At 46.3% G+C, this 26,555-nt stretch overlaps 2 protein-coding genes across 2 annotated transcripts; one reads left to right on the top strand and one right to left on the bottom strand.

Annotated features, from left to right (window-relative positions):
- Window positions 1-770: 770 nt before the first annotated feature.
- On the top strand, window positions 771-6,961 carry KDELR3 (KDEL endoplasmic reticulum protein retention receptor 3). The gene is made up of 5 exons (XM_048940777.1): window positions 771-1,162; window positions 1,909-2,009; window positions 2,578-2,736; window positions 3,043-3,295; window positions 5,033-6,961. The coding sequence occupies exons 1-5, from the start codon at window positions 1,072-1,074 to the stop codon at window positions 5,071-5,073; spliced, it is 645 nt and encodes a 214-aa protein (XP_048796734.1). The 5' UTR covers window positions 771-1,071; the 3' UTR covers window positions 5,074-6,961.
- A 1,380-nt stretch (window positions 6,962-8,341) lies between these two features.
- Window positions 8,342-25,969, bottom strand: DDX17 (DEAD-box helicase 17). The gene is made up of 13 exons (XM_048940767.1): window positions 25,619-25,969; window positions 21,335-21,485; window positions 19,385-19,484; window positions 19,117-19,250; window positions 18,326-18,391; window positions 17,895-18,036; window positions 15,850-16,010; window positions 15,594-15,766; window positions 15,203-15,313; window positions 14,649-14,710; window positions 14,229-14,288; window positions 9,758-9,997; window positions 8,342-9,066 (listed from the first exon to the last, which is right to left on the bottom strand). Exons 1-13 carry the CDS (start codon window positions 25,660-25,662, stop codon window positions 8,543-8,545), a joined length of 1,968 nt encoding a protein of 655 aa, XP_048796724.1. The 5' UTR covers window positions 25,663-25,969; the 3' UTR covers window positions 8,342-8,542.
- Between the last annotated feature and the right edge of the window lie 586 nt (window positions 25,970-26,555).

Genomic DNA, 26,555 nt, shown 5'->3' with positions numbered 1-26,555 from the left:
GGCAGTCCCCATTCCGTGGGGATCCATGGGTGTTTTCCAACCCAACCTGCAAATACGGCTGGAAAAGCCCAGCACGGCAGGTGCTACAGCGGCTGGGAGGGAAAACACACAGCCAGCATGATGGGCTGGGAGGAAATGTATGCAAATGCATTCCAAAAGGAATCTGGCGATGCTAATAGACTTGTTAGTAAGCACTGGGAATAATATTTTTACACTTTAATCATTAGGGACGATACTCCAGGCAAGCCCATAAGGATGAGCCAAGGAAGGGAGGTGTGAGGGAACCATCTAGGGGTAAAAGTGGGGACATGGAGCATCCATATCCCATCTCAGCACCGTGAAAACCCATTGGAGAAGAAGGACTGTTACAAGATCGGCCACTGATGTTTCTGAGTATGGTTAAATTGTGTAGCGATCCCTCCTCAGATCCCTTCTCCTAAACCTCTAAGGATGGCAGCACTTACACTCCTTGTGCACAGCCTTGTACTTAACGCGCTGCCCTGGTGGGATGGGACACGAAGTGACGGCAGCCCGGTATGTCACATCCTTGCTCGATGGGGCCACGGGACTGCCAACACGGCACAAGATGCTGCAGCGGCATCCCAGCCCCAGGATGGATGGCCCTTTCCCTCCGCCTTCTCTCCTTTAAGGATGCTTCCGCGTGTAACTTGAGACAAGTGAGGAAAAAGAGAGGAAGGGGTATAAAAAAAAAGAAAGAAAGGGGGGGGAAAGGGAAAAATAGTGCAGTTATTCCCGCCTCCGCCTCCTCCTTTCTCTCCTCCCCAGCCAGCCAGGAGCCACGTCACCCAGCGCTGCTCCGGGGCTGCCGAGAGGACAAAACCTAACTTTGCACAGGCCCTGCACAGAAGGGAAAGGCGGCAACGGGGACGCAGTTCTGGGAGAGAGAAAAGTCCAGGGACGTTGGGGCAGGGGACGTGGAGCCTCGGGAAGGCAGAGAGAAGAGAGCTGCGGACTCTGAGAGAAGGGAAAGTTCAGCCGGAGGAAAGCGTTCGCTCGGCTGAGGACGGAGCTCCCCGCGGGGTTTTACAGCTGCCCTCGCCCACCGCCGCCATGAACATCTTCCGCATCCTGGGGGACGTCTCCCACTTGTTGGCCATCATCATCCTGCTGGTGAAGATCCACAGGTCCAAGTCCTGTGCTGGTGAGTGCTCTCTAGGCGAGGAGGGGACCCTACTCCTCAGCTCTTCAGAGGCATCAGGCTCCACTTCCTTCCTCCCTTACGCTGCCTCCCAGTTTCTTCTCCAGCTTCTCTCCCATCCCTTTCTGGTATGCCCTGGGGTGTTTTTTTTTTCAAGCCCATCACCGGGCTTTGCTGTGGTTTGCAGCACTCCACAGCCTGGTGGATAGCTTCCTCGCCAGGAGGCAGAAGGATGTGCTGGAAGGATGTGATGTGGCACAGCACACAGCCACGGGGAAGGTGTCTGTGTGACAGCGAAGCAGAGGGGAGGAGGGTGATAAGGTAGAAAGTGAGCACGAGAAGGTTTGGTGGCACCAAAAGCAATGACCCCTGGTGAAAAGATGCAGACAGAATGCTGCTTCAGGCTAGAGGCCCTGTTTGGGCAAGGCATGCAGAGCAGTTGCTTCCCACAGAGCCAGAGGCTTGCAGGTAGGTGAGAGGATGGGCTCAGCTGTGTTCAGCCATGTTTGTCACCCCACCAGCGGTGACAGCAGCACCAACACACGTGGGCCAGTCCCCAGTCCCACAGCAATTTGCCACAATGAGATGGGCAGGCATGTTAGGACGAGGGCTTTGTGATGGTGAGTTCCTGGCTTCTGGAGAAACACACGAACACAAGTGATCTCAAAAAAAGCACAGGGCAAAACCCACATCCGAAGGGTCTTTTTCTCTCACCCGCCTTGCCTGTCTCTCCTCTCCTTGCCACGCAGGTATCTCGGGGAAAAGCCAGATTCTTTTTGCCCTCGTCTTCACTACCCGCTACCTGGACCTGTTCACAACCTTCATCTCCCTCTACAACACCGTGATGAAGGTAAGGAGAGCAGCAGGGAAGCAGACGTTCCCCCCAGCTTCGCCATGGTTTCACCACATTAGTTTTTCAGCCAGAGGGAGGCAGGAGCAACTCCATCTTCTTTGCCTGTCACCAAAGCTAGTGGGTTACACACAGGAAGAGCAGCTAAAGGAGCTCCCTTCGGTGTCACCGGCCCTCCACTGACCATAGAACTCGCTCGCTGCGTTAAACAAGTGAGCCCACCACATTTAGCACCACCAAGACTAGCTTGAGATGCCGTGAATGAGGGCTGGGCATGCACAACTGTTGGCTGCCACCAAGCCAACATCTTAACAGAGAGCCTTAGAGTTCTTAAACAACAGTTACCCTCATGGTAGGGCTGAGTAGCAATCTCCAGTTGACCACAGGAGCACCTCCAACACCCATCACAAGTCAGTGTAGAAAAATCATTCACTGCTATCTCACCACAGCACAGCCCAGCAGGTGAACAGACCTGGCTTTCGGCAAAGCTGACTGAAGCCAAGCTTCTATTCAAGCACAGGCAGTGCGATGGCAGGTCGGATCTTGCAGTTTTACTTCTCTCCCCCAGGTCATTTTTTTGCTATGTGCCTACATCACCGTGTACATGATCTACGTGAAATTCCGGAAAACTTTTGACAGTGAGAACGACTCCTTTCGCCTGGAGTTCCTCCTGGTCCCTGTGACAGGCCTGTCCTTCCTGGAGAACCACAGCTTCACCCCCCTGGAGGTAAGGAAAGCATGGGGCAGGAGAGGGGAGGGAAGCCTGGCACTACCCAGATTGCAGGATGGTGAAGAGCTCGGGTTTTTAATACCAAAAGCATGCAGGAGAGGCAAGGCTGGTAATCCATGAAGAGCATGTAATCTGTAGAGCAGCTCAGCACTGCCTTCTCTCGTTCCCCACGCTGTCAAGAGTAAAGCTTTGAGTCTTTCCATGTCATTGGAGTTGGACTAGATGACCCTTAAGGGTCCCTTCCAACTCACACAATTCTACGATGATTCTGTCATCACCACCACCTCCATTTGCACCTCACAGATACTCTGGACCTTCTCCATCTACCTGGAGTCCGTAGCTATCCTGCCTCAGCTCTTCATGATCAGCAAGACAGGGGAAGCAGAGACCATCACAACGCATTACCTTTTCTTCCTGGGCCTCTATCGCGCCCTCTATATCGCCAACTGGGTCTGGCGCTACCACACCGAGAAGTTCTACGACCAGATTGCTGTGGTCTCCGGGGTGGTACAGACCATCTTCTACTGCGACTTCTTCTATCTCTACGTTACCAAAGGTGGGTGAAAGTGTTGGTATACATTGGATGCGGTCATTTGGCCTTCTTGCAGCTTGCCAGCTGTTAATCCTTGAGTTCACTCCTTGTCTGTGTAGAAATTAAAACCAGAGCTCAGCCTGGTTTAAGCCCACCCTGAGAAGTTAAATGTTTTCTGGTACATTCATTTCCACGTGCTTTCTGAGATTGTGTGAATCACAAAAAAACCTCAGAGGGGGGAGAAAAAATAGCCACAGGCAGGCAACGCACCTGCAGACATACGTGGCCAATATTAAGCCTACTTTTCCTTTTGGTGTAAAAGACACCGCATTCCCAAGGACTCATTCTGTAGGAAGACAGGCATCTGCACGTACAAGACTCCACAGTTTCCCAAAACCAGATGCCAGCGATGGCTGCATAGCAGCGCTAACGGGCATGCAATCTGGTAGAACACGCTACGGTGCTGAGGCTAAAGTAGGCTTCAAACTGCTCATTTGCTGAGCAGGGAGGAATTTGATGAGACGCAGCTCTACAGACATTTTCTTCTTTCCTGTTCCCCAGCTATTCCACCAGATCCTGTGCTGGGGGCTCTGATGGGTGGCTCTGAGCAGCTCCGTGCGCTGTTCCTGCTGGTAGAGAGGCGATGGCGTAGAACAGAGGGCTGGCCTCGGTGGATTAAGATTTTCTTCTGTAATTGAACCATCTCTGACGTTAGAACATCACTTTGCAAAACCACCATCAAGGTGCCCTACGTCAATGCCTTTTTTGCCTCCCATCGCCCATTTTAGCTTCATTCAATTCACGAGTTCTGCATCCTTCCATTCTGTTAGAAATCGATACCCTTTGCAGTTGTGGAAGGTGGAACAAAAGGGGAAGGGGAAAAAAAAAAAACCACCACCTCACAACTGCTGGCTTTTGGTCTCACATCACTAGGCATAAAGCTGCAGAACTCAGATGACACAGGAGGGAGAAATGAAAAACATTTGTCCCTGGGACATCACAGCAGGAAGAGAATTGCCTACCCCCCCAACCCCCCCAATCCTTCTTCTTTTACACAACTGTTCTGGATCAAGGGAAAGGAGAAGGTGGCGGGAGCTATGCAAATGCCTGGCAGTCATTTATGGCAAGCAGAAATGTTGTAGCAGGTTGCATCTCTCTTACGCTTGCAAAAAAGAAAAAGCATCTTTTCAAAACATTTCTATCACAGGAGGGCGCAGACAAAAGGGCAGCGATTCTGGTAAGGAAAGCAAGGATGCTTTATAAAAAGAAACCTACTTAATAAGGTTACAAAGCATCGCAAAGGGATCCTTATGTAACGCCGGTTCTCTTCATCTTGTTTTTAAAACCAGATGAGCCGCTTTCTGTTTAAGGCAGGGACCTGAAGGATGAAGGAAGCCTTCAGCTCCCCAAAACTTGTGTTTCACAAACAGCTGAGGTTGGAAGCACCTGCAGGGAGCATCTACTCCAACCCCTGGTGTTTCTGTGAGGCCTCCCAGCCAAGCTTCCCACGGCACAGCAGCAGGGGGATGCTTGCAGGCCCTGGCCATAAGGCCATTTATTCTCCCTTAAAAGTAATGAAGGTGCACCATGAACAGAAGAATGTATTGTATCATAGGAAAAAAAAAAGGGGGGGGGGAATATTGGTTTGAAAAGCTGGCAGCCTGCTATCTAGTGGTCCAAATGATCAGATTCAGAATACCTGTAGAAACAATGGATCAGTTTATGTTCCCAGCAAGCCTTCATTTCCATCTCTTTTCACAGTCCTAAAAGGAAAGAAGCTAAGCCTTCCAATGCCTGTTTGAAGCCATTTCCAGACAACGCCAGAAATTCCAAAGATGAAACTCTATTGACCACAGCTTTCCTTTCCTGGCCCTTGTTGACAGAAGAATGGCTCAGCTGGGCTTCACTCCAGTGCCAGGAAGACAGCGAGGCCAGGACAGCTGGTATGCTTGTCACCTGGATGAGACCCTCCCTCCATTTTGTTGCGTTTCTTCTCACTTGAAATTGGTGCTAATAAGTAGTGCTGGCCAATGCTAAAGAACACAGCTCGTTTTTTCCCTGCTCTTCCTAGCACTCACCTCCATAACATGCCTCTACCTTACCCACAAGAAGCAAAAGGGAACTGTCACAGTCCTCCAGTCCCCAACAAATCGTGAGGAGGGCATGTTATCGTGAGTCTGATAACGTATACAAAGGTCACTGGCCCTGTGTGCAACCACAGAACCGCCCAAGTTGGAATGGACCCACAAAGACTGAGTCCCACTCCTGGCTCCACGCAGGACCATCCAAAATTCAACTGTTACACCACCGGTACGTGAACACCGCCCTCCAAAAATTGACTCTGCTTGAACCCCCCTCTATTAAGGCCAGCGTTACCTTCACACGGCAAGAATCTTCCATTCCACACGTATTCCAGCATCCTCCCCACTCACCCATCTCCAGTGAGGGTTCCTCACGTTCTACAGATGAGGGACATTCCAATTATAATTCAGTGGGTCGCCAACAGATGTTCCCAACCCCCTTGGATTTGACTTCTTTTAACTGGGAAGAACGGGGGCAAACGTTTGTTTTACGCTCCAAAAACAATAAAGACAAAATTCACAGTTTATTGACAACAGTGTTTTTATTTATACCTACAAAAGAAAACAAGATGGTATCAAAAGGACAATTTACAAACTAAGAATAGTAACATAGCTCTTAGTATCCTGTGCCTGAACACCACGGATCTATGAATCTCTCAATTCAAGTCTTGGTTAATACAACAGGAATGTGTTCAGAGACCAGCAAACGTGTGAAACGAGATGCTGATCCCACACAAAGCCACTAACCCTTCCATTGCTCAGAGAAGTCCAAACAGTAAATTGCTTCAGGAAGTGGGAGGGGAGGAGACACCCGAGTCCTTAGGACACTCCCACAGAACTTGTTACAGATTGAAAACCAATGCAAACCATACCAGAGGCTAATGCTTATCAACGAGGGCCCTCCAGCTGGTGTTGGAACAGAGCAGTGAGCACCAGGTGGGACAGGGGCAGCACGCGCCGCCATGCGTTTCAGCGCTCAGCAATCTGCTTAACACTCCAAATTGAACCCAGACCCTGGACTTCAGCTGACCTCAGTAACAATAAAGCACTGCAAGACTTGGCAATGTGTATGTTTACATGTGCACAAGTCCCCCCCCAAATGAAGTAAAAGCGATAGCAAACTGTAAGGCAGCTTTGGTGGCCCAGAGACCCTTTCTAAAGCCAGTCAGCAAGATGCCCTACTCCTACACCCCTCAGACACATTTCTGCATTAAAAATAATAATAATAAACCTCTGTGCTTGCTTGTGAGGGAGGCCAAAGACAGATCAGTCAGTGCCCGGCTAAATGAAATGTTTCTGGCTTTCATTGCTCGCCTAAGCAATGGAATTTGAAGAGGGGATGAGGGAAGCAAGGGTCTGGAAAAAAAATCTCTCCCTTCTCCCTCTGTGTCAGCAACCTACCTGTGTGCTGCACAAACCAATGTGCATTTAGATCACAAAATTAATACTCTGGGAATTTAAAACAAACAAAAAAAATATCTGTATAAGCAAGCTTTTTGCCTGGACTATAAGTAGTTCCACTCTGTTAGGAAGGGGTGGGCTGCCTTGCTCATCCATATGCAAGAATGTCAACAGGGAGGAAAAAAAAAAACAACAGAAACCCCCCCCCAGCAAACCAACAACCCAAGGATCTGCATTTTCCTAATGCAAAGTTCATGCCTCACAAACCAGGAGATGGATCCATTCCTTTTGTCACGTTATCAGATACAGAGCGGCTAACTTCTCTCATTGTCTACCATCTCTGAACCGTCTCATATTGGAAACAACAAGTCGACAACATGCTTTACTAAAGGGGAAACCCTCCCCCCCCAACACACACACCCACCTTAGCCTGTAAAATAAACAATTTATTTACTTATTTACTAAAATTTCACTCTTCTCTAACATTTTCTAAAATGCTACCTACCTGCAAGAGCTGAGCTCAAAGGGACCAATGGAACGGGGAAATGCACTCAAAGCCAGGAAAAGCAATAGTCAGAGCAAGGTACAAAAGAAAGAAAGCTTCAGAATTAAGATGCACTAACCAGCTCACTCCTTACCTCGTGGAAAGGAGATTCCAGGCAATCTCCTCCTCCGCCCTTCCTCCCCTCGCCCCTCCCCCCAACCCACCCTATTCAAACCTTATAGAGGTGGAAAACTCCATCCCATTTTGCTCAGTGTAGCAGCATTCAGAGCATTTCCCACGGCAAGAAGTGACTTTGTTCACCAAGGAAAGACTAACAAGATACGTTGTTGGTGGTCTTCATTCCGTTCGGTTTCTGGGCTCTCAAATAAGACTTATCTCCATAAACCCAACAGTAGGAACTTGAGAGCAGAAACTAGTTTAAGGGTAGCCAGGTTTCAGGCATTAATGACTGTGCAGTTTAACAACTGCAAGAGAAAGGACTTACTTGGCTGAACACCACAGCAGTAATGCCCTACAGTGACTTTACCTAGTTTTCAGGTATTGAATCCGAGACAAGTTTGGTCTTCAACACAGGGGTTTTAATCTCAACCTCCCTACTGCAGATACCTCCTACAGGTACCAGAAGATGGGCTGCTGCTACCACAGCTGCAGAGAATGCCAACAATTTACTCAGAACACCACTGCACTGAGACAAACGAGCAGAGTTTTCCTATAGAGAGTTACCTATGATAGATTACAAGCAACAATAGTGAGCTACTTTAAAAAAATATATTAAGATTAGGAAAAGCGAGCATTGCTCCCTTGCATTTATCGTGTTAAATGAACTGCTTTTTGGCTCCCCAAAGGTTCCCACCTCTCTGGATACTTCCTGAAATTAAGTTAATGTATTACAGAATAGAAACTTCCTCCCCTCAAAGCAAGTTGGTTGGTTTTTTTTTTTGCACAAACCTTAGACACCAAGATGATCGAGCTGGGACCTATCTGCCTTATACTCATTTATTTTAGAGAAAATAAAATTTCCAATTTCCTCAACATGCAAGACAAAAAATAATAAATTTTCCAGTCAACTATATATATCTCTTTAAAAAAAAAAAAAAAGGAAAAAAAAAAGATAGGGTCAGTAATGTGGATTACTGGGGGCCATTTTCGATGGGCTCAAGGGATTGGAACGGTGAATTCTAAGCCTAGCCTGCATGAGAGAGACATCACAATGGGAAAGAAGAGAAAGAAAAGGTTCCTTTAAATGCAAGAGGTCTAACACTGGTCACCAGCAGGCGAGTGGTCTCATTTGCGTGAGGGTGGAGGGGGTGGGGGCGGGGGTGGGTACTGGTAGGTGGCAGTCTGTCCCATATAGCCCATCACATTAGTGGCAGGGGGCTGAGGAAACTGTTGTGACATGAGCGGCTGCGGCTGCTGGCCTGAGCGCCCCACCATCCCTGCATACTGCTGTTGGGTAGTGCTCTGTGAGGTTCTCCCAGCGGTGGCAGCTGTGGTGCTGGCACCATAGCCGCTAGCACTGTACTCCGCAGTGCCATAGCCACTCGTGCCATAGGCAGCTGCTCCATAGCTCCCTTGAGTGTAACCATACTGGCTCTGTGCTGCCCCAAAAGCGGAATTTGGGCTCCCGTAGGCACTGCCATAGGTCTTGTTGGCTCCGTTGGCGTAACTGTCACCACGCTCACGGTCTCTGAAGCCACCTGAGTCTCTCCGGCCCTCTTTCACTCCCCGGAGCCTCCTGTCACACTCTTCCTGGTACATCAGGTTAGGGTTGTTTACTGAACTGCTCGTTCGGTAACGAGAACGACCTCCTGGCGACGGATACATTAAGATTCAGTACCGTGAACAAGTTTTAAACAACGAACTCTGGTAATTATTGCCACCCTTTCTCCCCCTTCTACAGGCCAGGGCACTGCCCACAAGGAGCAAAGCCATTCATCTGACTTGCACAGCTGTGTGCATCCATCCCTGCGTTTTGTTCAAGGTGTAGCTATGAAGCTCAGGAAGTGTTAATGAGCGCACTGGGAGACAAAGGAAACAGAAGTAGTACAGGACTAGCTTAGGGATGTAATGAAACGTATTATTCCTTCAGGGAGAGGAGGAAGAAATAGTCTCAGCCACTGAAGGTGAAGTCAGAAAACCCATTCCCTGATTTTAATTGCACTTGTGCATGCACACGCATCCTGCATCTGTGTCTAGGTAGGAGCTACAAGAAATTAATTACTTCACGTAGAATTAGCTCCTTGAGGATATTATTGGGGGAGGGAGGGGGGGGGAAAAGAACCAAAAATCTGACTAAGCTATAGTAGTGGCCTACTAGCTTGTAAAAAAGAAATATTTATAGAACACATGGAGATCTCAGGTACGAAACAAATGTACTGCTGATGTTTTATCTTAAAGTTATTACTTTTTAAACTTATTACTTCCTCATCCTCCTTCGGTCTTCCCTCCCTCAAAATGGGAACCTACTCCCTATGCAGCCCCTCCCCCAGTTGTTTTTACCTCCACCACCACCTCCTCCTCCTCTGTGGTCCACAAGCTGCATCAGCTTTGGATTGATGGCTTGATTGGCTTCTTCCAACACTTTGATAAGCTCCCTGGCTTGTTTCAGGTTTCCTGGTGTGAAGAACGTGTACGCGGTACCTTTGTTGGTACTGCGCGCGGTGCGGCCAATGCGGTGCACGTAATCCTCAGAGCTGTTCGGATAGTCGTAGTTTATCACAAATTTAACGTCTTCCACATCTTGAGAAGTGCCCGGGTGCGAAGCACAGTGAAAGGGTGGGGTTGAGGAAAGGGGGAGAAGAAGAGAGGACGTGCCAACGAAAGGTGGGGAGCACGAATGCAGGTGACAGTAATAAGAAAAAAAAAAAAACAACACCAAGTTAGCAAATGCATGGAATAGATACAAGACAGACTCATCCCAAAAGAGTAGAAGACTCGGATTTGAGATCATCGGGAACAAAGACCAGCGTCCTGAAAAACAGTGGTAGATTTCAAGCAGCTTCTCCCTGCACTCAAATTCATCCTCCCCAGAATGCATTTCTCTGTATTCCAGCCTTAAATTCATTGATGTTGGTGAACAAGCTGAGCTCTGTACTTTTTTTTTTTTCCAAAGCACAATCCTGATGGTGAAAACCACACCATCTGACACAGCAAACTGGGGTGGAAGAAGGGAAGGACTGCCACTGTCAAGCTTTTACTCTGTTGGGAGAAGTCTAACAAGTAATAACAGTAATGAGATCACTTACCTTCCATTTGGTAACATGAAATAAAACGCAAGTCTTACAAATATTTACTTTTACAATCCTAATGAAGATACGGTGAGCTACTTCCCCTGGCCTCAAGTTTAAGGCTCTCCAATCACACTACTATTCAGACAACTCATTAAAAACTGTACAGATCGTACCTACGGTATCTTAACTTAGCTGCATAGTTATCACAAGAAGGCATTGCACTAACATTTCACTGCGTTGTTCTGTCCACTTTGGGCAAGCTTTGGTAATTTGGGCCATCCTGCATTCTGTTTACAGTTCCCAACTTCCCACATCAGATTGAAGCAGGAAGTGAAGGGATCAAAACTGCTGGGTAAAGAATACTACAAGAGATTGGAGCCGCACACCTTCCAGGGAGACTTCAGAAACTCGTGGGACAGAAACAAAGCAAATGTTAGTGTAACACTTCAGTGAAAGCATCTAAAGTACCGAAACCACCTATTTGCTACAGTATAGAACATTAAAAAAAGCATGGATTTACAGTAAGTGTCCTAACAGCTCGTGAAAAAAAAAAAATCTGCATTTTAAGACGAATATTCTGAAAATATCCAAAATAAAACACAGATTTTTGTGATTTCCTTTTTTTTTTCTTTTTTTTTTTTTTTTGTTTTAAAGAGAGAAACATTCTCTGTTTGTTACCAGACCGATGCACACTCCCTCCTCCTGTGGGAAACCGCTGCAGCCGATCCCGTCTCTTTGCCTTTTATTTTTGGCGGCCTCCTTTCGAAAACTCCGCCCTCTGACACGGGACCACTGGAGCGCGGGGAGCATGCATCAAGGGTCCGTGGCAGCGAGAAGTCCCCACACACGCTCGCTCTGTGAACTGGCTTAGATGCTTCTCTGTAGCCCCATTTGGTTGGGAAGCGCCGGAGAACCTGGCTTCACGTAAAAGTTTCAGGTCCTCCAACGCTTTCTGGCCCCGATTTGGGGCTCTTAGGGGGCATTTGTCAACGACAAAAAAAGGAGATGCGAAAAACAACATCCAAAGGGTCAGACTGCATCTATTGCCCAGACTGCGTCAATTTCAAAGGGGTCGTAGGAAAAAATAAAAATGAGGGGGCTTGTAGTGGCAGGAGGGGGACTTTATGTCTGTTTCTTATTACAGCAAAGGGGGGGCTCCTCAGTCTTTGCTGGCTCCAAAGTCCTGAATCACACCAAAAAAAGGGAGTGAGAAGGCAGGTTTCACAGGGGGCTGCGCGAGTCTCCAGCTAGGGTCCTTGATGCAACAGGTTTTTTAAGAAGGGGAAAGCGAAACAGAGAGGAGTTCACATGACAGATTGCATCTTCACAGCCAGGGTACAACTAGTTTGACAAGCTGCAGGCTACATGATCCTCAGTCAGCCCCATTACGCACATCCATCAGTAGCAAAGCAACGTGAATTACCACAGAGGATAAAGGATGTGCTTTCCCAGCAGAAAGCGCAGGGAAGCGGAGCTATCGATGTAGACAGCACTGACTTGACTGGGGAGGACTGGGAAGGATGGGAAGGCAGGAAGAGGAAAACGTAAGACTGTTGTCCAGACTAGAAAGTGAACCTGGCAGAGCACGCAGCTGGCTGAAGAAATACCCGAGCAAGTACAAGACTCGGCTTCTCCAGTCTAGCATGCTCCAAAGTGTTTGTGCGCACTCACAATCTTCCTGCACTTTCAGAAGATCGTGTGGCAGGAACTAAAATTGAAACCATCAATCATTTTTTGACAGCTATTTGGGAAACATGCCCTTTGTCAGGCCATCAGAGTATCCTATGGCACAGACAGTCTCCGATTATGGTATTCATTAGAAGGGACAAACTAGCAAACATGCTAGTCTAGAGAGCTGGTTTGACCATCAATGTAGATGTGCCCCCACCCCTGCACTGAGAATGATCTGTAGCTGATATCAAAGTTTCTGTTAAAGAAAACAAAACAAAACAAATTCAATGTTTTTAGTTTAATAGACTGAACAAAAAAAAAAAAAAAAAGAAAATTAAAAAAAAAAAAAAAAAAAAAAAAGATCAGTGCAGAGAGAGGACCTCACTCCAGGGAATTATCACAAAGAAGTCATTATGGGACTCAGAACTTACCTGGCAGAAGCTTTTTTGAAACCAATGTTCCATTAAGAAGAGGGAAAGCCCTGGTGACTCAGCCAAAAGGCGCGCGCCCCTGTTTTATGTTATTTAGGTAGAAGCCTTCACTTTCCAGGATCTTGGAGGAAGTCGTCCAGAAGTTTGCCAGTTAAGTGACTTATTTTAAGAAGCAGCAAACTCAGGGCCCCAAAACAAGCAGAGATGTTGTTCAGTAACAAGAAACAGACTCTGGTACCTTTCCCCCACAGCTTGGGTGAAGTGGAGGATGGGAAGTGGGGAGACTGTTTTCTGAAGTGTTATCCAATTGAGTAGTTTCAGTGAGTGTTTTTGAGGGGGGTGAGGCTGTTTTAAATGTCTAGGCAAGATGCACAAAGAAGCTACCAGCACATAGCAAGCCTGTTTAAAAAACGCTGCTAGAGAAAGCAGCTCTCTTTCATACAAACTAGTTTCAGGCCTCTGTCCCTTCTCCCAACAGGCCCAAGTTCTAACTGCACAGGTCCAGACATGACCCTAGAGGGCAGAGACTGAAGTCCGTATAATCACCTCTCTGAGGAAGTGTTGGACGTTTTTTGAATGGGGAGGGGAAGGAGGGGTGCAGGTTGTGTGAACAAAGGCTGCCACATCTGCTAATGGTCTGCCTGCGTTCAAGTGACCATGAGATGCACAGCACAGCCACCCTTTCAGCATATGAAAAATAGAGTTCAAATAACGGTGACTTCCAATAAGCCTGAGATTTTCCAGATGTTATCTGCAATGATGAGCAATAATTTTATCTAAAATTCACCACTAAGAGACACTAACCCCTAAGTGGTTTATATTCTGCCACTCGGGGAGGTTGGAATATTCAGTGCGCGTTATTAAACTCAGCACTTCAGAAGTCATCCTCCCCTTCTGGAGTGGGCAGATGCTTAAGGGCTGTGCCTAGCACAGTGTTTCACAGTCCAAGTATGCTCATTTAAGAAGGGGGTGCAACTAATCCATCCAGATCATTTTCATACTACCAGAATTGAGCGGTGCAATTTTGATTCAGTTACAATACTGGGCAACACTGTTCATGGCCATATGTAAGCTCAGTGATCCTGCCTAGAAGGAACACAGAGGAGGGGAATTACATGTCAAAATCAAAAATCTAGAGCAGTGCTTTCTCAGATGTGAACACATCTGCAGGGTAAAGATGTGTATATGTTGGGGTTTGTATGTTTCAATCTGCGGTGTGCTATGCAGGAGAATATTAGCTATTTGCTGTTGAAATGCTCTCCCACAACTTCCTACTTGGGCTTTATCTGGCACGCTCTGAACAGAGCAATCCATCCCTATAATCCAGCAACAAAAGCTGGATTTGGGGAAGAGGTGAGTGTGGTGGAAGGGTTGGGTTGCATAATTGGACGTCTCTTCTCCCTCTTGGCGATCGATTAGTCATGCCTAGGCCTTGCTGCAGACCAAAGCCTGTTCATTAGGAGCAGGAAGAGACTTTGAATATGAAAGAAAAAAAAAAGATTAATGTTAAAAAACGTATTTCACATGTGGGGGAAAATCACGCTTTGATTTTTTTTTTTTTTTTTTTAAAAAGAAAGCATTTCAGGCCATAGAAGAAAAATATGCAGCAGTAGGCAAGAGTGGTCTATGTGTACAAACCTAGCCCACGAGATGCAACGTCGGTAGCAATGAGGATAGGAGCCTTTCCAGAGCGAAACTCTGTAAAACAAAGCATGCTATGAAGCAAGACTTTTCAAAACAAGATAACCTTATCTGAACTTGATTTACATTAAATGCTCACTTTCCACAATCTTGGTAATATGTACGTCAATGTCAGAAAACCCAACAAGTCAGGAAATAACACATCAATTACTTGTCCATAATCTGGCGTCACAGGTTAAGCTAATTTTCCCATTGCATTTTGGTCAAATACAACCACTGAAATTAACAGTAAAGGCAAAAGAAAATCCTCTGAAACGTATCTATTGGGCATAGAGACAAAAGAAAGCCTAAGAACAGCACGTCTCAGTAAGTTACATGCAGCAGCCCGAGTTATCCCCCCCTCAGTGATGGACTCACCATTAAGCACCCAATCTCTTTCTGGCTGACTCTTGTCTCCATGGATACACATAGCTGGCCAACTGCCAAACAGAGACATACATTAGTATACACAGAAAGTACATATATTAAAGGCAACAGGAAGCTTTACTGGCATTTCGGAAAGAAGGCAGAAAATAAAGCATTTGAGAAATATTTTTATTCCCCATCTCCTTCCTCTGGCCTTTACCTACCCAGCTTGCACATTCAGATGCACCTAGAATGTTTCTTGCATATTAAACCCACTAACCATATAGCAGCCATCTAAGCCAAATCACATTTGCTATATTGATGCTGTTCCTGCCAGTTCATTACATCAGTATTCTGAGGTACTGAAAGCTGCACAGTTGACAAATATTCTCTCTTGCATTAATGCTTTGATGGACTGGAATATTCCAGGAAATCAAGACTGAATTCAGCCAAGAACCAAACGGACAGGTTGTTCCCAACAACAGCATGGCAAACGTTTAAACCTTGCTGCTTTTATTACAGCTTCTGTTTCTCACTACAAGCAAAGGGTGGAGGGAGTTAATCACCCATCTCTGCGCATCCTTCGAGTGAGATCATCACATCGTCTCTTTGTCTCCACAAAGATGATGGTCTTATTTTCCTTCTCCGCCATGATTTCTTCCATTAGCTGTATCAGTCTAAAATAGACATGAGAGCACTGAGCACACACACACAGCGATAAAGCCAGCACCACTTTCACAAAATTTAGGTCTTTTATCCAGTACTACAATTAAGAATGCAATTACAATTACGATTACGAATGCAATAGATTGGATAAATACAGGACTTACTTGCCTGGTAACATTCAAAGGTTAAGTAATACCTCAAAGTAAATTCACTATTCAGAATTCGTATTTGACAACGCTGATATTAAAATATAGCCAAAAAAACTGAAACTCTAGGGAAAAATGAGCGTACTTATGGTCTTTCTCACTCTCCATGCACACATCCACTATCTGCAGGATATTGTGGTTGGCGCTCAGCTCCAAGTTCCCCACGTTGATCTGAACATAGTCCTGCAGGAAGTCCTCAGCAAGCTGGCGCACTTCTTTGGGCCAGGTGGCACTCCACATCAGGGTCTGTCTGTCAGGCTAAGAGAAAGGGAGAAAGGTTTAAGGTTGTGGACTTCAGATGGGAAACTGAAGGAGGCTGTTCTTTCACAAGGTTCACACACCCTGATCTGGTCAACAATTTTGCGGATCTGGGGTTCAAAGCCCATGTCTAACATCCTGTCTGCTTCGTCCAGCACGAGGTATGTACACCGACGAAGGTTGGTCTTCCCTGCCTCAAGGAAGTCAATCAAGCGACCCGGTGTAGCAATGCAGATCTCCACACCTTTGAAACAGGAGGAAAAAAGAATAAGGCTCTTCATTTGAATGTCAATTGGTATTTTTAGTCAGAATGAATCACCTTCTAGAGCAAAATCGCTTCAATAAGATGAAAAAGCACCACCCTCATCCATATCCAAGATTGACTCATTTCAGTAGAAGCCCTAGTTTCTTTTAATAATTCATTTTTTCCCCATTCTGAAGTTACCATTACAGTGCCATTAGAACAATAAATGCAGTACAGAAGCTAAAAGCTTACTGTCAGAAAACACCGGCTAAGAGCACAGAACACCAGGTGCCCAAAAACCAGAACTAAAATAAGCTTCTACTCAACCCTGACCCCCTTTCATCCATGCTTATACAATCTAGAGAGCTCTCTAGGAAAAATAACAGTGACCTACAACTAAACTCAATGTTTAAAGTGTCTCCCTTGCTGCACAGGTCAAATTAGTTTCGATTCCTTTTTTTTCCTTTTAAGTTTTAAATCACAAATTAAAATCATGGCCTTTAATACTTAATAATAATGCTATAATTATGACAGTCACCAAACCCGTAGCTGCCAGCATAAAAACAGAATTCAAGTATTCACAAAGAAGCATCAAGGATGTTAATTTATGTATTCCTTAAAATGGTGGAAGGGGTCCCTCAACTTTCAAGCCTCGGAGGCGAGTTCTTCAGAAGCAAGCGTTATAGAAATACCCACAAACATCAAGTTTAGCCAAGTAATGAATTGAGAAACAAAAAAAAAAAAAACAAACAAAAAGCAGCACAAAAACCTCATACTTTCATCGATGCTTCACTTGCAGAGGCACAGTATGCTGGGGCAGCCCTGATCTTTCTGTTTGTGTCAACTTGGGCTCCTCAGAGCTGACGAAGCTGGCAAAGCTCATGCAAGAATTAGACTTCTAGCAGAGTCATAGGCTTGCTAAGGACACTGAAAAAACTGCACTTTGTTATCAGTGACGTATTCCTCCAAAGCAAATTCACCAGATACAAAGGAAATCACAACCAAGTCAAAAGTGTGTTCAATGAGCTCTAGCCAACAATCTTTCCTGCAGCAAATAGTAAGCAATGCTCCAAAGACAGTAACTCTTATCTGCCCAAATTCTCTAACGAGTCTCCTTCATCCACTGCACAGCACTACAGAAAGTATGCCAAATTTCACCAAGTTGACCCCCTCACTGTCTTTTCATATAATATTGTTTCTTCCACTGATGATGCTGCTTCTGAACAGGAGTGCACTGCTGCTCTACTGAATAGAACTATCCCACAGCCTTCTACCACACATTGTTACCCTGATACTGCAGTGTTCAAGAGTAACTCTTCAAACCACAGTGGTAAGTAAAAACTTTTGATTCCTTGTGCAGATCTGCACATGCAAGCTTTATCTTACATCTTCTCGCACAATTATATCCACTTCTACTTAGCCTAGAGAAGATCAGACCCTCAGAACATTCCTGCCTTTGAAATTACATGCAGATAGCCCTTGGTATAAGGCTGGGTCACCAGAGCACTACTGCTGTTGCTGCAGAAACATGGCACCTTATTATTCCTAACTCCATCCCTTTGCTATGCTAGGAAAGGTAATTGCAGAATTTTATGGAGGTGCCACGAGCAGAAAGCTTAGCCCTTAAGAACAAGTTCTAGTGACCTTCACAAGTTCAAAGATAAAATGGAAAGGAAGCCTAATATCCAAATAAGCCATTATACAACGCTATCACTGCAAGGGGAAGAAGAGACAGCTTCTCAGTCACTAATACCTCTTCAAACAGGCTTCAAGATCACTCTCAAATACACAGGTTGTTTTTTTGTTTTTTTTTGTTTGTTTGTTTTTAAAAAACACCACTCCAGAAATTTGCAAACACACATTTCAAGATCTAATTTAGGTTACCTCTTTCTAGATCTCTGATCTGGGGACCTTTGGGTGCTCCTCCATAAATGCAGGTACTCTTCAGCCTTGAACATTTGCCATAATCATCAGCCACCTGCTGCACCTGCTGGGCCAGCTCCCTGGTAGGTGCAAGAACCAGGCACTGCAGAAGGAATCCATTCAGGTTAGTCAAGCTGTAGACATGGCCCTAACTTAAGGGCTCTGCTCAAATGCCATAAGCAAAGCCAGACCATCTGCTCTCTAATAGCTAAAACATAGAAACATCTTTAGATCATGTCAGGAATTACACAGAATTTCAACTAATGAGCAGGATGTTCACATTGTGATTGTAAATGTGCTCTACTTACTATTATGATTTATCAATTAAATCACACATCTCATTAACGCTGCCATGCCATGCAGATAAAAGAAGAGGTTTGACAAGCACTTACAATTGGGCCATCCCCTCTCTCCAAATATGGCTGGTGGTTGATGTGAACAATTGCAGGCAACAGGTACTGGAATAAAAAAAAAACCTATGTCAAGACAGGACTCCAATATTCAACACTAACGACCATCTGCTGTGACAACTGGGCCATGGGAAGAGCCTGCTTTGCCTAACATCCCTTCAAAAGCCACTACATGTTTCAGAGATAGGAATAAATCTCATCTCTTTTAACACCTGCAAAACCATGCTTGTATTTATTCAAAAGATGAGATTTCCAGAGCTGCTGGATAGAGCCACCTCATCTGCTTTTGGATAGGTGGAAAACTTGGCTGCTTAGTACCTTTGAAGAAAAGGAACATTTGGAGCCTAAATTAGTAGAATTGAGTCATCCTGGCTTTAAACAATGCTTCTCGTAAAGAAGGAAATACCTTCCTGACCACTGCAGATAAAATTAATACATTAATGAAGACTCAGCCATCATTTCTTTGGATTTTCATATTTAGTAAGACAAATACACCATGGAGCACATACTATTTCCTAAACCACACCGTAAGCACGGACAAAAGAAGTGCTTCAACATCAAAACGGAAGCACGCAAAAAACACGCCTGTGGATGAGACAGGTTAGATGAGCTGAGGCTCACCCACGATGCAATAAAGCAAGCTTTAAAAACATGCAAAAGCCTCACTTCGTGCTTGTAGTACTAAGACCAAACACTAGTAACAAGCAGCCAAGGGTAAATTCCACAAGGCAACAGTGAAAATAAGTCTGGAGAGGAAAGGGAAGAATACATACTGCGAGTGTCTTCCCAGAGCCAGTCTGCGCAATGCCCACCATATCACGACCACTGAGAGCAAGTGGAAAGCCTTGGCACTGAATTGGAGTGGGTTCTGTGAAATTCTGGTCCATCAGGGCATCCATCACATACTCTACACATTTAAGGAAGGAAACAATTTTTTTTAAGGATAACTGAAGCTAAATGTAGTTTTAGAAAAGCTTGTAAAAACAGAACTTACTGCTTTTGAGTAATCCTCATTTTCTTAAAGAAAGGCAAAATACTTACGTGGAAAGCTGCATTGGTGAAAGGCAAACACAGGCTTGGGGCAGCCCTCCATTCCTCGAATTGTTATCTCTTTCTTCCTTCTCAGTTCTTCAACTTCATACTATTTACATGGAGAAAAAAAAATGCAAAGAAATGCCAAATTTCAGCAGGATCCTCAAGCACGCGCTTCTAATTATTAAGTTGCTTCACACCTCTACCTAACGGCTTACTTAGGGAGATCAGATCGACAAGATCTCAAAATGACTGCTTTCCTTAGGATTTCACCCTAGATCAAGCTGTCACACAAGCTCTCAACCAATCAGAGGTAAGGCTTCTCTACAAAGCCTAGCATCTGTTTTCTTCCAACCAGCCTTTCTAAAAACAAGTGTATCAATACCAGGTTTTAAAGGCTTTTTTCCTTCTTCCAAGGCCAGAATTTATCAACAGCTTCAAACCTGAACAGAAGCAGAGGGACAGACTAAGCATGTTCTATACTACAGTACTGAGAACCCAATAAATAAAACAGGCCCTGCCATACTACAAACAAGGTGAAGGCAGGGCAGTCCCTCTCTTTCCATTAAAACATACCAAAGAATTTCCTTCCTGCTTCTAAGAAGCCCAGGCAACATCACAATGACACACTAACATCCTAATACTTTAAAATAGTATTTCTGAAATGCGTATTCAGAAAAGGACAATTTTAGGATCAGGGGAAGTGGCTGTCCAGGTTTGAACCCAAAGAGTAGCAAGGACACCGGTTAGCAGGGCATGTGTAACTGCGGCAGTGCAAGGCAGAGGCTAAGGACAGGCTACAAAAACAGACCAGTAGCAGTGGATTTGTTCAGCCTGGGAGAGGGGACTAACAAGGGAGTCTAACAGCTACTTTCAGCTCTTTGTTGTGAGCTACTTTAGAGAAGATGGAGCCAGACCTTAAAAACTACAATTAGTTATTGAGGAAAAAAATACCATGAGAAACATTAAGACCTGAGACAGCCACACAGATGGATACACACTCTAATCATCCCTGGGACATCTGAACTAAGAAGGACAAGGCATTAAGCAAACTGCTTGAGCTCTGAGCAGAGCATTGGATGAGAGGAGGGCCACAAAGACGATCAGGGGACTGGAGCACCTCCCCTATGAAGACAGGCTGAGAGAGCTGGGCTTGTTCAGCCTGGAGGAAAGAAGGCTGTGGGGTGACCTCATTGCAGCCTTTCAGTACCTAAGGGGAGCCTACAGACAGGAGGGAAAACAACTCTTCGAAAGGGTTGATGACTGCAGGACAAGGGGAAATGGTTTTAAGTTGAGGGAGGGAAGATTTGGGCTGGATGCCAGAGGGAAGTTCTTTACAGAGTGCTGAGGTGCTGGAATAGCCTACCCAAAGAGGTTGTGCATGCCCCGTCCCTAAAGGTGTTCAAGGCCAGATTGGAGGGGGCCCTGGGCAGCCTGGTCTAGTATTAGATATGGAGGTTGGTGGCCCTGCACGTGGCAGGGGGTTGGAGATTCATGATCCTTGAGGTCCCTTCCAACCCCAGCCATTCTGTGAAGTTCCTTTTTTCAGCCTGAATTGCTATCACAAAACTATATTTCTCCCAAATCTTCCTCAAGTATTTGTACCAATCTTAGTTCATTTCAGGGCCTCCCCAGTAGAGAAACTCTGAAGTCCTCTAATTTGCATCTGCACTGACAAAGGATGACATTTCATTTGTCAATCTCATGTAAGCAGATCACAGCAGTGTTTTGGTGGTGAGTTGCAAGTGGCCAAACATAAAATACCATGTATAAAAATGGCTGAAAACAGAAGCATCACTTCTGCTGACGTTACAGCGACAGCAACTACAAGCGTGAGGCAGCAGAGGACAAACATGCCAAACAAGATTAATGAAGAGACAGTTTTATTACGCACTGTTCTAGAGGCCCTAGAACAAAGCTTTCCAGTTGTGACACTTTCTGTTGTATGTAAAAACTTACTGGAGTAAGCCTGGCCACTTCTGGATGTTCCACGTAAAAATTCTTCTCAAACTTGGGCAGCTCATTTAAGTCCCATTTTTTCTTTCGTAAGCGCTCCCCTGGGTTACCAAACTTCTTTGGAGGAAGAGGACCACCACGGCTTGCTCCAAACCTGGAAATACCAACATAAATTACAAACAGAATAGTTTAGTTGGAAATTTGCACGTTTCTGCAGCATTTCCACTCCTTTTCTTCCCCTGGACACGAGCACAATATTCTCACAGTTCACTTTCTCTCTCCCCCCTAGAAACCAATACTATGATAGCTACAGCAACACAAACATGCCCTGTGCCCATTCTAACCCAAAGCCATCCCTGAGGTTCCTTTCAGTGCAGCCATTTTTAGGTCAGCCTTTCAACACCTAAAGGGAGCCTACAAACAGGAGGGGAAATCGACTCTTTGAAAGGGTAGATAACTGCAGGGCAAGGCATGGTTTTAATGGTTGAGGGAGATTTAGGTTGGATGTCAGGGGGAAGTTCTTTACAGAGTGGTGAGGTGCTGGAACAGGCTGCCCTGAGAGGCTGTGGCTGTGTGCCCTGTCCCTGGAGGTGTTCAAGGCCAGATTGCATGGGGCCCTGGACAGCCTGGTCAAGTGTTAAATGGGTTGGAAATTCAGGATCCTTGAGGTCCCTTCCAACCCTGGCCATTCTGTGACCCTGTGATCCCTCTCCTAGGACAAAGCTGCTGGTACAGCTGTGCCTCTTATTTTTCACTGAAGCTTAGATTACACTTAAAACATGGATAGATGAAAAGCATGGGAGAAATCTCTAATCACAAGTTCCTTCCATCTCAAGAGTAATTTTTATGAAGACAATTGCTATTTTCCTTTCTCCCCTTCTCCAGCTTCTCCCCTTTCTTATCAAACCATATGCCTCAAATACAAAACAAGGAAGAACAAAAAGGAAACAAGGTCAGCAAAGCCTGATAGTCTGTGTACAACACTAGAACCAAGGCAATAAGTAACACCTCCCTTTTTAAACCAGCCACAGCAAAACAAAACCACAAAACAAAACAAATCCACCAGGGGGGAAAAAAGAAAAAAAAAAGAAAAAAAGAGGACCTTCTTTCAAACATCTCTGACTCTGCTAAAAAACGTCCTAAGCATCAAGCAATACCAAGTTACTGTTCTCTCACAGAAGTTTTATTTACTCAGTTAATTTCACGCACTTCAGAAGGTTAAGAACTCTCCTATGACTCAGGGATGCAGTAAACAAAACAATAACTTCTGGCCAAAATCTGTAACGCTACTGAATTAGAGTAGTATGAAGCAGTTACTTACTGGATACATTATAAATTATTATTTACTTTAAAATTCCACCGGAAAAATTACAGTCAACAAAACAAACCAAAAGCTACAGAAATCCCAAAGCAGTTTTCATCAACTGGTAACTAGAGGAAAGCCTGATAAAACTGAAGTAGATTTGAAATACTGCTTGCATTACCTTAATTACAGGACTATCTGTTCAGACAGTAGCCACATTTGCTCTTTAAACTGCTTCCTAAAGGAAATTACAAAATGACAAAGGCTAAGAGACCAAAAAGAAGAACCTGAACATATTAACAGGAAGGAGTTACACTGTTGGAAAAAGCATGGCAGATCTAATTTAACCTACAGCCAGCAATGCAAATTCTAATGTTTGTTTTGCTGCAAGTGTTTCATTACATCTCTTCTCCCTTGTATAAATACCCCTTATTTTCTCCTCCTATGCTCACCACGTTTCCCGCCAGCACCCTGTGTCATCAGTGTCATAGGCAAAGATAACAAAACACAATCTCAAAAATCACTTTGAAGCATTAAGTTGTCTTCTGGGACAAAGGAGAAACAACAATAGTACAGATCATTTCCAGAAACACTCTGCTCCGCTGAAGATATCTGCTGCTGACCACGCTAACTTGAGGTCCACATGCTAACTACTGATGCAACCCAGCAGTTCTAACAGAAGGCAGAGACAGCCTCGCTGGAGTCTACTGGAGGGCGAGAGGAAAAGCTGACTGCAAGACTGGACCCCAAAACAGCTGAGCACTCTATGTGCTCCACAGCTATCCAGAGGGAAGAATCCACACACACAGGGTGGTGATGCACTGGAACAGGCTGCCCAAGGAGGATGGATGCCCCATCCCTGGAGGCATTCAGGCCAGGCTGGATGTGGCTCTGGGCAGCCTGGTCTGCTGGCTGCTGACCTTGCACATAGCAGGGGAGTTGAAACTAGATGATCATCATGGTCCTTTTCAACCCAGGCCATTCTATGATTATGATTCACGTGCTCTGACACGAGTGCAGCAGTTCCAGTTCTCCGTCCCCATACGCAATATGGCTGCACGCTGACCTGAGGGAAGGGAACCCTGCTGCACTCCTGCAACCCCGCTGGGAACCACCTGATTCCAGCTCCAGTCAAGTTGATTTAAATCTAGGATTACTTCACTAAGAAATTCAGACTGACCCAGAACATTCCTCTCTAACACAAGCATGCCACAGATTCTGGGACAGAACTGAGAGAATTTATTACATTCCAGAGCAAAACAGTGCAGCTGCCTTTCCTAAGCAGTCACCTACAGCTCATTCTTCAGAGGAAGAAAACTGGAAGTCTGTATTTGTTAGCTCAGGGAAAAGTCAGCACTAGGAAGATGAAGAACTTCTGTACCTAGCATCCTGGGTGGCCCCACTTTGTCAGAGGGATTATTTATGTATTGCTTGTCGGTGGCTGAATCCTGATACATTAAATCTTCTGGTGTAATAAGCCAAGGAAACAATTTTCCATGCAGATGTCCAAAAACCTGACAAATAAGGCACTCCTCCTTACTTGCTTCTTACACCACATCCCTGATCTAAACCAGAAGAATCAACGACCAAAGCCCTTCTGCAGAGCATGACGACACAAATTTCATGCATGCTAAGCATTGTAATGACACTCTGAACAGTGTTACTTTAGGTAACTCTTAGAAAGTCTGCATACTCAAACATGCTCTCTAAACTCCAAAAGCAGCTGGGCCTGAGCTATCTCAGATTGCCAGAGCATTTACACTGATGTCCTTGTGTTGTGCTCAGCTGGAAAGCTCATGGTGGAAAAAAACAACCATCCTCCCTGTGAAAAAAAGTGAAAGGATGCTTTAAGTTCAGAGTGTGAAATGTGGGCGCAAAGATAAAGCCTAAATATGACTATCTTCCTCCACAGATGAAGAGAAACTAAATGTTAAAGTGGAATTTGACACGTCAACAAAATATTCCTCGATCTGCCACTGAGAAAAAGGGAGAAAATAAGAGCAAAAAACATGAGAATCAGTCTTAATATGGCAGACCAGATCATACGGTACGTTTACCGTTAACTGTTGAGAATGGAGGCCTAACTACTTGCTACTATAAGGATGGAAAACACCACTCTCCTAAACTGGTTTTCGCTTTCTCTAGGATGAGCCTTATTGCTTTTAACCCTCAGAAAGAAAACCAAGTCACAAACCATTTATATGTTACAACGTCATCCTATTGCAGCTATCCTTAGAAGGAGTCAAAGCTGCAAAACCCTTCCGTAATCATTTCAACAGCAACACTGGAAGCACGGAGCAGTAGGCCATAACCACAGCAGCCAGACAGCTCCCATTCGACTGCTCCATCAGCTTGGTCACGCTAAGGCTGGTCACGCACAGCTTGGCCGCGCTTGCAAAGCACAGCCCAGGCCATGTTTACAGCCACTGGCCTCCTGAGAAGGCAGGCAGCCCAGCAGCAGCTTTCACTCTCATTTCCTCTCACGAGAAGGGCCCTTCACCAACTGCCATCTTCTGAGGGAGCCCCAAAGGAGCAATGACAGCACGAAGGGCAGCGCCAGAGCCACAGAGACCCCCGTTGGTGGTTGGTGGGGAGGAGGGAGGGGAGAGGTAATTAGGTAAAGGAGAAAATAAATTAAGGATACGGGGACAAAAGGAAGAGGTAGGCCTTAGAACTGCAAACTAGGCACGTCAGTAAGAAAAAGAGTAAATAAAAACAAAGCCACCCCTTCCTGCCGAAACTGTGACAATACGCCTCTCAACGTGAAAATCGGAGGTGCAAAATCCGTCCTCACCCCCCACCCCCTCCCCCAATGCCCCCTTACGCTCCTCAACACGATCATGTGAGAAGAAACCCCCCCTCCCAACCCTTCCCCTTGGCCCCCAGCCTCTTCAACTGAGGTGCGCGTCCCCCAAGCCCTCTGCTCCCCCCCCCTTCCGATCACCCCCCGCCCCCCAGCCCGGCCCTCCCCGTCGCCCTCTTACCCGCCGCGGTCCCGGTCTCGCCCCCGGTCCCCGAAGCCCCTCATCGCCCCCGGGGGGGTGGGCGAGAGGCATCGGAATGCCGGCCGTGGTGACGGCGAAGGGCTGGGGGTGCGGGGCGAGGGCCCGGCCAGCGCCGGCTGGGTCTCGGAGGACTCGCTTTGCGCCACCTCGGCTCTCGGGAGGGACACAAACGCAGAAGAATTGGTCAGTGGGTCAGAGACCCGCTGAGCGTCGGCGGAGGGAACGGCGGGGCTCTCGGTCGGCTCCAGGGCCCGTCAAGTGTGGAGACGCTCGCGTCTTCTTCCTCCGTGCTCCCGGCACAAAATGGCCGCCGCCGCCCCAACCCGCTTCACTTACGTTACGGGCGCCCCGGCGCTGCGCAAACTGCGGCTCCCGAAAATGCCTACGCTTATTCCCGGAAGCCAACTACGTCGTACGCGCTCATGGCGAAACACTGCTCCGAACGGAGAGCGAGATACGAAAGTTGCGTAGCGTTCTATACTTCAGCTGCCCCAGCGCGAGGCGGGGAGGAAAGAGAGTATCGCTCTTCTTATTCCTCAAAGTCTGCTACGCAAGGAGCCTATAGCGTAACCCCTTCTAGAGGGTAGGGAAAAGCTAAGCCGAGGCGTACGTTACGTAAGCGCACGGCGTACGCAGCTTGCGTAACTCAGGCTGACGTAGAGCAGGAAGAGCCCGACCGTTTTGCGTAAAATTCTTCCGCGGGCTGTGCGGGAAGGGCTGGCGGAGAGTCGGAGGATTACGCTAATCGTGCAGCGTAGCGGCTCTTAGAGAATACGGCCGTTCGGCCAGGCGCCGGCTGCCCCCGTGGAGGAGACAACAACGGCGCTGGTGGGGCGGCGGGGCCCGGCCCAGCAGTGGCTGCTGTGGGCTGCGCGGGTTCGGTGGGCCCGGGGCTCCCTGGCAGGTTGCCTGGGGG

Source organism: Lagopus muta, chromosome 1, assembly GCF_023343835.1.
Source record: "Lagopus muta isolate bLagMut1 chromosome 1, bLagMut1 primary, whole genome shotgun sequence".
Taxonomy (NCBI): domain Eukaryota; kingdom Metazoa; phylum Chordata; class Aves; order Galliformes; family Phasianidae; genus Lagopus; species Lagopus muta.
The sequence above is the reverse complement of the archived record's forward strand: the minus strand, read 5'-3'. Positions and strand labels throughout refer to the sequence as shown.